We start from the raw sequence: 13,655 nt of genomic DNA, 5'->3' as shown, positions 1-13,655 counted from the left end.
CTAAAAAAAAATAAATGAAGGGAAATAACTCTTTAAATAGTTAATTTAATACATTTTTCTTCTTATGTCCCTTGAATAAAGGGCAAGCCAGCGGTATTTTTTTTTCCAAAGAGAACCTGTAGAAATTAGAGTTATCTATCTTTATACATGTAAAAAAAATCTACACATATGAAATTCAATTAAGGTCCTAAAAAAAAGAAGTATACTGCGTAAGTTTTAAATAGAATGTACTGTGAAAAAAAAAGTTTTCTGTTTCCTGGTGACGGCATGACTATTTCTAGTAACCCATTTCTTGATTGCCCGTGTAGCAGGAGCAGCCGTACTTCATCTTGGTCCACAGCCCTTTAGGCAAATAAGCTATAGTTCAGGGCCCTCGACAGATTGGGGGCCCCTCCACAAAAAAAAAATGTCCAAATTATCAATTGTCATGATTGCTTAAATCTAATCAAATGCCCATAATTTCGGTAATTTTAAATATTTTATTATAATTTGTAATTGAAATAGAGCGTGTATTATATAATTTCTATTACTCTTAACAAGGGGATAATCCATGAATTCCCCTGAGTTGCTCTGTTACATACCATCTTGCCCAGGACCTTTGTGAGCAAGCTGGCAGACGAGACAATATTTCTGACCTTTTATTTAGTATTTACAGTCACAAGGTGTTTGCGAGTGTTGACATTATTTAGAAAGTTGTTTTTGTAGCAATTTTGTTCCTTTATCATATTTTGTATCGTAAAAAACTTTCCCCAGCGGGGACCATACTCGAGGTTATTGTTCACCAATGAAATAAAGGGAGTCCCCTTGTTTCCTCGGCCTCCGGCTTTCGCATGATAGGAGAAACCTATGGCGTTGGCTTATGGAGCCGTGTCTCATGAATAAATGATCACCTTGTTGACGAGACCCCCATTGACAGAGGCGTCGTTAACTCTTTCTCTCCGTAATTATTTACCACGTTCTGGTGGAATCAACGCTGGTATCGTCAGTTAGGAGAGAAAGGGTTAAAGAGCTTACAAAGGAATAAAAGCTTTTCCTGGGTCAAAGAGTCGTAAAAGAAAACATTTCTTAATGACACTTCGCCGGACTCATATACGTTTTCTAAATTTCCTAGAGATGGTTAACTCTTTCTCTCCGTAATTATTTACCACATTCGGGTGGAATCAACACTGGTATCGTCAGTTAGGAGAGAAAGGGTTAAAGAGCTTACAAAGGAATAAAAGCTTTTCCCAGGTCAAAGAGTCGTAAAAGAAAACCTTTCTTAATGACACTTCGCCGGACTCATATACGTTTTCTAAATTTCCTAGAGATGGTTAACTCTTTCTCTCCGTAAGTATTTACCACATTCGGGTGGAATCAACGCGGGTGTCGTCAGTTAGGAGAGAAAGAGTTAAGCTACACAGGGAAAAGTATGGCTAACATTGTGCACAGCTAAACTACAGCAGTTTTTTAATAAACGCTGAGGCCAGTCATGTCTACCCAAATATAAGATAATGCAGAGAATGATATTGAAATTTAACGAGTGTGCTAGATCCATACCATGTGCTGGTCATCTCAGAATCTTGATTGTAGGGCAGCGATTAACTGTAATAAACTTTTTAAAGAATTGTTACAATCATATTAACACTGATATATAATATCTAGACATATAAAGCGCCCACTATTTCAAATAGCTTAGGGCCTTTTGAAGTCTAAATCCGGCCCTGCTGATCCATACAATTATATTTATACATATTTATTTTCATATAAAGCGCCCACTATCTCAAATAGCTTAGGGCCTTCTGAAGTCTAAATCCGGCCCTGCTGATCGATACATTTATATATATATATATTTTCATGATGATTCTTTTTTATTGCCTTTATCATTTCGTTGACGCATAGTCAGGTAATTTGGTCAATTTTCGCATTTGAAGTGCGGAAGATTTATTGACCTATATTAGTGTTCGGATTGAAAGTGAGTAAGTCGGTGAATCAATGCCATGGACAATATATTGAGTGTTAGCGATGTCTAGAAGAAGGTTAACAAAGTATTACGTTACTGGGGAAGAATAGTTACAATATAGCACCATAGGACAGGGGTTGTAAGGATTAACAAAGTTATTAGAGTGTTGACTCAGGAAATGTTACGGTGTTATGTTACATTTTGTTACACTTTTTAGTAGGGCTCACTTTTGGTTACAGTATACCTCCCGGGGGGTCATAGGTTGTTAAAACTATTTATACAATGTTAAATGTGCAGACGTTTTTCTAATTAGCAATGTCAAGGTCAGTTTGAGACTGTTTCCTGTTTGTGGCCAGGTTTCATCACGATTCTGGACCAAATAAACTAAGTCACTGTGTGAGACATCCAAACCAAAAAAAAAATATAATAAAATATATAAAAAAATATTTATTACTACAAAGTTTAATTACGTTATTAATATAACAAAATTCATTTAATTCTTTTATTTTATAGACACCTATATTAAAATTAGTCTTTATAAATACCCCCCGTAGTGTATTCACCAAGGTCACTCTCTCTATTTGTAAATAGCCTTACAACTTTGGAGACAAAATGACTAAAGTTTGAAACAGTGCAATTTTATAAGTCTTTATAGAGTAATACCATAGAATAAAAAATGCTTTACTGCCTCGATCCTGTCCTTTTGAAAAAATTTGATAAAGAATTTTTTTCATATCCTATACCATCAAAAGACACAACGTGTGTGTAAATGCCTGTAAATGCATGTAAATGCATGTAAATGCCTGTAAAGAGCCATGAGCTAAAATATGCATTATATTCATTGCAGGCTTGTTTTTTTTAATCTTCTGAAATTCTCGATATGTATTTTGAGAAAAGGCAACAAAATTCAGTTTTCCTTGGCCACCAGATACCACCAGAAGGTTGTTGTTTAGGTCAGCAGTCTATGAAGGTGAAAAAATATCTTTGACACTGATAGAGCAAACACACACAGGGCTAGTGATTGCACCAGGAACGCTTTGAAAAAGGAGCTTACACCATGGTTAAAAAGCGTGGTCCTTAATTTCTTGAAACACTGGGTCCTTTCCGAGAAGAAGGTATTTTTTTAAACTGTTGACATATAATTAGGATAAACACGTGACGTAATAAACGCACTCGTGTATGAAAGGTTTACGACATCTCGGACAAACTTCTAGAAAGGTTTACGACATCTCGGACAAACTTCTAGAAAGGTTTACGACATCTCGGACAAACTTCTAGAAAGGTTTACGACATCTCGGACAAACTTCTAGAAAGGTTTACGACATCTCGGACAAACTTCTAGAAAGGTTTACGACATCTCGGACAAACTTCTAGAAAGGTTTACGACATCTCAGACAAACTTCTAGAAAGGTTTACGACATCTCGGACAAACTTCTAGAAAGGTTTACGACATCTCGGACAAACTTCTAGAAAGGTTTACGACATCTCAGACAAACTTCTAGAAAGGTTTACGACATCTCGGACAAACTTCTAGAAAGGTTTACGACATCTCGGACAAACTTCTAGAAAGGTTTACGACATCTCGGACAAACTTCTAGAAAGGTTTACGACATCTCGGACAAACTTCTAGAAAGGTTTACGACATCTCGGACAAACTTCTAGAAAGGTTTACGACATCTCGGACAAACTTCTAGAAAGGTTTACGACATCTCGGACAAACTTCTAGAAAGGTTTACGACATCTCGGACAAACTTCTAGAAAGGTTTACGACATCTCGGACAAACTTCTAGAAAGGTTTACGACATCTCGGACAAACTTCTAGAAAGGTTTACGACATCTCGGACAAACTTCTAGAAAGGTTTACGACATCTCGGACAAACTTCTAGAAAGGTTTACGACATCTCGGACAAACTTCTAGAAAGGTTTACGACATCTCAGACAAACTTCTAGAAAGGTTTACGACATCTCGGACAAACTTCTAGAAAGGTTTACGACATCTCAGACAAACTTCTAGAAAGGTTTACGACATCTCGGACAAACTTCTAGAAAGGTTTACGACATCTCGGACAAACTTCTAGAAAGGTTTACGACATCTCGGACAAACTTCTAGAAAGGTTTACGACATCTCGGACAAACTTCTAGAAAGGTTTACGACATCTCGGACAAACTTCTAGAAAGGTTTACGACATCTCAGACAAACTTCTAGAAAGGTTTACGACATCTCAGACAAACTTCTAGAAAGGTTTACGACATCTCAGACAAACTTCTAGAAAGGTTTACGACATCTCAGACAAACTTCTAGAAAGGTTTACGACATCTCAGACAAACTTCTAGAAAGGTTTACGACATCTCAGACAAACTTCTAGAAAGGTTTACGACATCTCGGACAAACTTCTAGAAAGGTTTACGACATCTCAGACAAACTTCTAGAAAGGTTTACGACATCTCAGACAAACTTCTAGAAAGGTTTACGACATCTCGGACAAACTTCTAGAAAGGTTTACGACATCTCAGACAAACTTCTAGAAAGGTTTACGACATCTCGGACAAACTTCTAGAAAGGTTTACGACATCTCGGACAAACTTCTAGAAAGGTTTACGACATCTCGGACAAACTTCTAGAAAGGTTTACGACATCTCGGACAAACTTCTAGAAAGGTTTACGACATCTCAGACAAACTTCTAGAAAGGTTTACGACATCTCGGACAAACTTCTAGAAAGGTTTACGACATCTCGGACAAACTTCTAGAAAGGTTTACGACATCTCGGACAAACTTCTAGAAAGGTTTACGACATCTCAGACAAACTTCTAGAAAGGTTTACGACATCTCGGACAAACTTCTAGAAAGGTTTACGACATCTCGGACAAACTTCTAGAAAGGTTTACGACATCTCGGACAAACTTCTAGAAAGGTTTACGACATCTCGGACAAACTTCTAGAAAGGTTTACGACATCTCGGACAAACTTCTAGAAAGGTTTACGACATCTCGGACAAACTTCTAGAAAGGTTTACGACATCTCAGACAAACTTCTAGAAAGGTTTACGACATCTCAGACAAACTTCTAGAAAGGTTTACGACATCTCGGACAAACTTCTAGAAAGGTTTACGACATCTCGGACAAACTTCTAGAAAGGTTTACGACATCTCGGACAAACTTCTAGAAAGGTTTACGACATCTCGGACAAACTTCTAGAAAGGTTTACGACATCTCGGACAAACTTCTAGAAAGGTTTACGACATCTCGGACAAACTTCTAGAAAGGTTTACGACATCTCAGACAAACTTCTAGAAAGGTTTACGACATCTCGGACAAACTTCTAGAAAGGTTTACGACATCTCGGACAAACTTCTAGAAAGGTTTACGACATCTCAGACAAACTTCTAGAAAGGTTTACGACATCTCAGACAAACTTCTAGAAAGGTTTACGACATCTCAGACAAACTTCTAGAAAGGTTTACGACATCTCAGACAAACTTCTAGAAAGGTTTACGACATCTCGGACAAACTTCTAGAAAGGTTTACGACATCTCGGACAAACTTCTAGAAAGGTTTACGACATCTCGGACAAACTTCTAGAAAGGTTTACGACATCTCGGACAAACTTCTAGAAAGGTTTACGACATCTCGGACAAACTTCTAGAAAGGTTTACGACATCTCAGACAAACTTCTAGAAAGGTTTACGACATCTCAGACAAACTTCTAGAAAGGTTTACGACATCTCGGACAAACTTCTAGAAAGGTTTACGACATCTCGGACAAACTTCTAGAAAGGTTTACGACATCTCGGACAAACTTCTAGAAAGGTTTACGACATCTCAGACAAACTTCTAGAAAGGTTTACGACATCTCGGACAAACTTCTAGAAAGGTTTACGACATCTCGGACAAACTTCTAGAAAGGTTTACGACATCTCAGACAAACTTCTAGAAAGGTTTACGACATCTCAGACAAACTTCTAGAAAGGTTTACGACATCTCGGACAAACTTCTAGAAAGGTTTACGACATCTCAGACAAACTTCTAGAAAGGTTTACGACATCTCAGACAAACTTCTAGAAAGGTTTACGACATCTCAGACAAACTTCTAGAAAGGTTTACGACATCTCAGACAAACTTCTAGAAAGGTTTACGACATCTCAGACAAACTTCTAGAAAGGTTTACGACATCTCAGAAATACTTGTTGGTTTTGGGAAGTCTGGAGTTCGTCAGCAGGGTAAGCATAGCGTATGGGACTGGAAGGCATTAAGTAATTAGGTTAATGAGCCAACAAGAATGTGGCCAGGCATAATGTTAATTATTGGGGTGATTTTGTCATCTCCTTCCCATAATACCTTTTCCCATTTTATGTTTATTTCCTAAGAAGATCAAACAGTTAGAGACTTTGTGAAGTCATACAATTATTCATATAAACAAAACCAATCTAAATGTAATAATGTCTCACTAAATGTCACAGAAACACAGCATAATCTTAGAGTACTACTATATACATCACAGTGCACTAGTAATTTTTTTTCTTGTTTTTAATTTTATATATATATATCGATATATATATATAAAATATTTTTATTATTTGTCAATTCCGGATTCTATATTCTTAGTCACTTAAGCTTTTGTAACTGCAGGTTCTATCTCTACTTATATATCAAATTTATACTTTTATACATTCGTAAATTTATGAAATACTATTAAGAGTGATCCCTTTTGTAAATGGAACTCATTCACCTATAAATTATATTATTAAAAATATAAAAAAAAGGAATAAAATATATGCTGGTATATATTTACTTTAATATCGTATAATATTTTAACACCGTAATAAAATTTGCTATTAAAAGAATTTGATAACAATACTTCAATCAAATCAATCATTAATGTCAAATATTTGTTTTATTGAAACAAAAGCAAGTTTTATAAAATAAGTGTCCAATGACATGGCTCCTAATTTCTTTACTGGACTCCTAGTACATTTTATCTTATCTTATAAATTACAGAAGTCCTATTTAATAAGAACAATGTCATAAAAAAAAAAGAAAGTTCAGGCCCAAAGAGCCAACGAAATGATGTTGATGTGACCCCCGTGCTTGTTCAAGGGAGCCAACCCTAACCATGCCATTGGATTAAAAGTGCAAATTGACATGTATGTAAAAAAAAATCATGGGAACAAGATGTGTGAAAAGGTAAATTCAAATTTAGTAGCGGAAAATGCTCAACAAATCAAAACGTTATATTCAAGTGTTGCTTTTATAAAGAAACAAAAACAAACAAACAAACAAACTATAATATTAAATGACATGGTTAAACAAGTCAAGATTAAATGTTGAACATTTAAATCGCAAAACTTAAAATATAAAATAAAACCAAAAAATATATTATAAATGGTAAAAAAATAAATAATTGGCAGACGTCGTGAATTAATGTGTTAGCAAACGACTTGTGGTGGCGCTGCATTGTTCTATATATTTTTTTTTTATTTGGCTGGAACAAAGCATCAGGCAAACTGGCAAGTCTAAAGTCTGCTTAGAGCAGAAGTAGCGATGGCCTGTAGCAGATACTTTTAAAAAGTCTTTGAAACAAGCAAAAAATAAAATAACACAAATCTTTATTAAAAAAATGGTGCGATTTGGGGATTTTTCTTTTTTTTTTTTTATATTGATTTATTATTTCTAAATTAAGAGAGTTTTGTTTGCAGACGTAGAGACCTCATAGCCTCGTTCTCATCCCATCATCAATTTATAGAACTCTGCGAAATAAAAAATGGTTTAGTGGGTCGAGATTAAAGTAGGTCAAGTGAATGATAAATGTAGGTCATGCATGCATACAGCGTGCTGAAGGTGGTAACAATGGGCGCCAATCACACACCACAACCATGCAGAAAAAAAAATGCACACCTTATAAAAGTATAAAATGCAAAATGCTTTTATTTCAGATTTATAATAATTAATTACAAGTTGATCGTTAGGTATGTTTGCTTCGTCTATGTTTTTGCTAATATGTCTAGGTTGATTTATTTTCTTCTTCTTTTTTTTTTTTTTTTTGGAGTGTGGTATTATACTTGATAACTAATTGTTTGATCAATAACCAACAGTTTCATTTGCTATGGCTTCATGGTATTGTTTGCACTTGTTTCGACTTCCAAAATAATATTTAAAAAGACAGAAACAGTTTAAAAACTGGTAAGGTTATCATTGAATACATTTTATGAAGAAACCGAAATTGATTTGCATTGGTGACATATATTTGAGTTCGATGCAATGTACGTTCCTTGTTTCCATTCTATCATAGTCCCTGTTGTGAACATTTTAAAGAGGGTAGGGGCTGATCTGAAGACACAGAACCACAACTCAGCTAGATCGAAAATAAAATCGTAGCCGCCTTTGGATTTGAAATTGAAATTCTCACTTCGTTAGCTAGAGTTACTACCAGTTAGCCTTTAACATTGATGATTAATATGCTAGATGGAAAAATGGCTTTAATTTCTTTATTATTATTATTGCATTTTTTATCGATTATATATATATATATATATATATATATATATATATATATATATATATATATATATATATATATATATATATATATATATATATATATATATATATATATAATATAAACTACAATCCTATAGCATCTGCGTGTGGTGATCTGAAACTATATTGTGGGAATTTTCGTTCTTTAATTGGTTTTTATCTCAGAGAATGTTTAATGGCAATATTGAACATTAAAGTTATTGTGAACACGACTTACTGGAGGCGTTTGTGTATTTAACTATTCTGTCTTTCTCTACTTATCGCAAATTATATTTTTAAATAAAGTATTCGTTGGTTTTTTGTTTTTTTTTGGTATTTATTTAGACTGATAGATAAAAGTATTGGTTTTTATGTGTTATTTTATGGAAGTAATTTAAAATTATACGTACAATTATACATTTAGACAACACTAATGTAGTTGTCGTATAATGGCAATACAGGATTTCACATGGAGATATTTTTTTTTTAAAGTATATACATATGTATGCATAAGAAAACAGACTTATATGCAAAACATGTAAACTGAAAGCTGAGTGAGGCAGATACACACTAAAGATCAAATTCAATTCAAGACAAAGAAAAACATTTTCACTTAAACTTTCACATACACTTTTATTGACCGATTTTCAGAAAATGAAAATAACACCAAAAAAAAAAAAATTATTATTATTCCGTTTTGATAATGAGATAAAATGCGAAATAAAAATTGTATGTTTTGTTTCGATATTAAATGTTAGTCTATGCACGCCACGAGACACAAAAGAATCAGGTCAACTTGGTTTGGAGTACAGAGTCATACAACAGACATCGGCCATGGCTTTGGACTTTAAAAAAAAACAACATATTTTTTTCGCCTTCCCTTGTCTTTAAATATTTTTTGTTTAAAAGTAATAATAAATAGTATCATACATTCATTCTGTCAAACATCGTCCAGATAAATTATCACACGTTTAGAATATGTCAAAATGTGTGTTTTGGCGCCATCTTTCTTGTATTGGCGCTATTTATAGCGGTGCAGGGAGGACAGGGGAGTTAATAAATATTCAAGCATCAGACGATTGGGACTTTTTTGTGGTATATTTATTTTTTTTTTTAATTTTATTTTAAACGATTTAATTTTATTTATATAATTCAGATACGGTTTGAAACTTAAATGCCAATATTTAAGAAAATAGTCAGTGGGAAGGTCAAGGTTTTACATGAAGATCAAGGAGATTTTAGGCTTCAGTTTGAGCACATCAGGTTTCTGAACTCTGTAAAGAAGAAAAGATAACTCTGTCTGGAACAAGTGGTAACCATAGTAATGTAAAACAAGTGAAATCATTACATTAAAAAAAAACTAATGGCAGGCCGCAAATTTGTTTATTCAGGAAACATAATATAACTTCTATGCTCAACTTTAAAAAAAAAAAAACAACTCATTACGGATTTGACGTTATAAAAGCTTCGTTTTTTTTGAAGAAAGATTTTGACTTAGAAAAGCCTACATGATGGTCAGTTTAAGCCTGTCTTACTCGGTGTGTGGACTTGCATATTCAGCTAGACATTTTTATAAAATCTGCTCGTTTTTTTCAATGTGCATAGAATAGACTCTTCCTTTTAATCAAATATTAAACATGAAAAATCTATAGTCGGGGATGAAGATTTATTATAAAAAAAACAAAAAAAGGGGTGGGATAGGAGTAGACATTTTTCATTCATTAAAACGAATGAATATGTAAACTTATTTTTTTTTTTAAATAAGACCCCTGGAACTGAAGCATATAGTAATCTAGGATCAGTAATCTAGGATCAGTAATCTAGGATCAGTAATCTTAAGCATATGAACAGAGGCGCTGTGGCTGAGCGGTAAGGCGCTTGGCTTCCGAACCGGGGTCCCGGTTTCCAATCCTGGTGAAGAATCGGATTTAATTTAATCTTTGGGCGCCTCTGAGTCCACCCAGCTCTAGTTGGGGAAAAGTACAGGTCATTGTGCTGGCCACGTGACCCCCTCGTTAAACGTGGGCCACAGAAACAGATGATCTTTACATCATCTGCCCTATAGATCGCAAGGTCTCAAAAGGGGAACTTACATTAGGCAGCCGCCTAGGGCCTCCGATTGGTGGGGACCAAGCACAGGACTTCGACCAATTTCTTAGAGAATGAATAGCGAAACATGTGCCCACTGTTTTTGTTGGAGTACATTTGGTTTTAAATAAATTGCATAATTTTTTTTTTATTTTTTTTTTTTTGCTGTTTATTTTTTATTTTTCTATTGCATTTGGGGCCACCAAATTCACTTCGCCTAGGGCCTCCAATTCTCTTAAGCCGGCCCTGAAGGATCTAATGGAAATATAAGTTGAGCTCAAGATCCTACGCTGACACCAGATGTGATGAAATTGAATATCTGGACCGTTAGGATATGGTGCTTTATTTTTACAATCTACTGTCTATTTAGTCTACTTATGGACCAACTGATAAGCGAGAAAGATTCGTTTTCACTAACATGGTTGCCAGTGGCGTAGCTAGATATGTGCGGGCCGCAGGGGGGGGCATCAAATACCCTAGCTACGCCACTGATGGGTGCACAAATTTACGGCCATGCCTCGACTGAACTAAAGTAACACAACATGCGAGAATCAAGCATAGAACTACTAGCTAAAAATAAATACTAAAGAAAAAAAATAAATTTACAACGCATAGACGCGCAAGAACACACCTAGTTTTAACACCTAATTTGATTTTCTAGTTGAGGTGTGGGGAGGGGAGGACACATGGAGGAGGAGGAGGGGGGAAACAAGGAGAAACAGGGAGTACTCGTGTCAGCCTGCGTGGGCAAAATCAAACAATGAGGGCGGGGCTAAGACTACGTAACACACTAAAAGAGTTCAAACCTTTTTTTGCTTTTTTTTTGTTGTTTTTTTTTTTCAACTTTTAGATGCGTGCACGTGAGTAGATCCTACATGTGTTTGTGTGTGTGTGTGTGTGTGTTAAAGTGTGATGGTAAGAGTGTGCCTATGTAGATGCATACCCTGTGTTTAACTGGGCTTGTGAAGTGTTTGAAGATGAAACGGTAAGTTCAAATCGAAGGCAAAGTGTTGCTTCCCTTTGAAATGTTAATCAAATAAACAGACGATCAGGTGTCAAGATAAAACCTGCCTGCTCATTTGATTTCATTCATTGATATTTAGATGTAGATTTCTAGCTAGGGAATGATACTATATACCTAGTCTAAATCAATGTTGAAATGTTCAAATAGTCTACACATAGTCAAAAACTGTGTTATCTATATCACATTTGATTTCATTCATTGATATTTAGATGTAGATTTCTAGCTAGGTAAGGATTTCATTTCCTATATAATATATACCTAGTCTAAATCAATGTTGAAATGTTCAAATAGTCTACACATAGTCAAAAACTGTGTTCCCACTATCGTATATGTATAGACAAAGAGGATAACTTGTAAGCTTTACCCTTGAAAAGGAGATGTTGTGCCCGTTGTCAAGGGAAGCACAGACTCTCCCAAAAGATGACCAAGATCTTCACCTATCACTTAGTCTGTCGAACCGTTGGGGCACAGCTCAGGATTTGTCAACCGTCATTCTAAATACTTCTCTGTTCCTTGCCATGGCCACGACACCAAAAGTCAGACTGTTGTGCTCCCTGGTCAAGACCACAATCTTATATGCTTGCGAGTCCTGGACGCTTACTGCAGAGCTAGAGAGGAGGATCCTAGCAATGGAGTTGAGATGCTACAGAAAGGATCCTAGGTATCACCCTTAAAGACTGCATCACAAACGAAGAGATTAGAGACAAGGTTACTGCAGCCATCGGACCCCACGGTGACCTGCCAACTATCGTAAACAAAAGCGCAAACTAAAACTCTATGGCCATATTACAAGGCCTTTGGTGCTTGCAAAGGCATTCCTTCAAGGAGTAGTAACAGGAAAAAGAAGAAGAGGCAGACAGAAAAAGAGAAGGGAAGACAACATAAAAGAATGCTTTATTGGTAGAAGTAAATACAGAATTATCTTCCCGGTCATGACTATGTGTAGATCTATTTGCTTGTTTGGAACACCAAGCCTTCTATAAGTGTGTATTAAATCAGAACTCTTGTGTATTATTTGAAATTAATGTGTTGTCCAAAGCAAATTTGCATTTTACTGAGACAAGAAAATACACAGGAATGAAACACTTTTAAAGTAGTCAAAGGGCAATAACACAGAGAATGTTTATGCAGGAAAAAAAATCAGTTTTATACTAATGGCGAGAAAAAAGTAAGTATATTCATTTAACTTTCATTAAAGGCTACGTTGGAAAAGGTATCGACCACGATATAGACTACATACTTTAGACTTTCAATAAGGACTTCAGGTTTCATTGACTTCGTGTTTCAACATACGTTTGGCAGATGTTATTTCGATTCTTATAAGATATGGCACACACTTAGCTCATGTATGGAAAGCATAGGAAACAAGTTTTTTTTTTAGTTTTATTCAATTGTCTAGATCAGTGATGCTCAACCTTATTCGACCCGCGGGCCATTTTAATTTCCGACACTCGTATCGCGGGCCACATTAACAAAAAGGTACAAAAAGTTAAATGAAATTAACCTGAAACAATTTGATTAGAAACCCGTGGAGCTAGTACTTACCTTAATTAATGGGATATTTACAGTTTATCGTTTTTTTAAGCGTCAGAAAGGGGCTTCTTGTCTCTACTTAAAATGTGAGCAATATTGTAGCTGGCTTTAACACCAACTTAATTTCTTGCCTCATTTTTGTAAATATTCCCATGGATCCTCTAATCTCTAGGCGTAGTTGAATAATCTTTTATAAACTGTTTTTTTTTTTAAACAGCCAGACTTTCTTTACAAAACAAATATATTGGCTTATTTCGTTCACTTTTACTGGTAGATTCTACATTCAGAATCCCATTTCATAAACATATCAACGCACAATTGTTACAGGAAAAAGTGAAAGGGGGGTGGGGGAGGATTTTCTACACTTTGTGACGACGTGTCGGTGGCCCGTATGGAAACACGTCGTGGGCCGGTTCTGGCCTGCGGGCCGTATTTTGGGCATCACTGGTCTAGATCATTTAAAGTGTTTTTCAAAATTTTTTTTTCAATAAACTATTTTATATTTAAAAGGGAGTTCAGTCCCATTAGTTTACATTTGATAAACTTCTTAAATCT

At 35.3% G+C, this 13,655-nt stretch overlaps 1 protein-coding gene across 2 annotated transcripts in view; it reads right to left on the bottom strand.

Annotated features, from left to right (window-relative positions):
* Positions 1-6,714: 6,714 nt before the first annotated feature.
* Positions 6,715-13,655, bottom strand: part of LOC106074088 (troponin C-like) — a 64,873-nt gene continuing 57,932 nt past the window's right edge. The window contains exon 6 of one of the 2 annotated variants that reach the window (XM_056021741.1): positions 6,715-7,686. In XM_056021741.1, the coding sequence (XP_055877716.1) occupies positions 7,661-7,686 (26 nt within the window). In that variant the 3' untranslated portion in view covers positions 6,715-7,660. Of the gene's footprint in view, positions 7,687-9,068; positions 9,730-13,655 lie in introns of those variants that run through there. The other variant, XM_056021740.1, reaches the window with a different exon arrangement.

Source organism: Biomphalaria glabrata, chromosome 2 (genome assembly GCF_947242115.1).
Source record: "Biomphalaria glabrata chromosome 2, xgBioGlab47.1, whole genome shotgun sequence".
NCBI classification, from domain to species: Eukaryota; Metazoa; Mollusca; class Gastropoda; family Planorbidae; genus Biomphalaria; species Biomphalaria glabrata.
The sequence above is the reverse complement of the archived record's forward strand: the minus strand, read 5'-3'. Positions and strand labels throughout refer to the sequence as shown.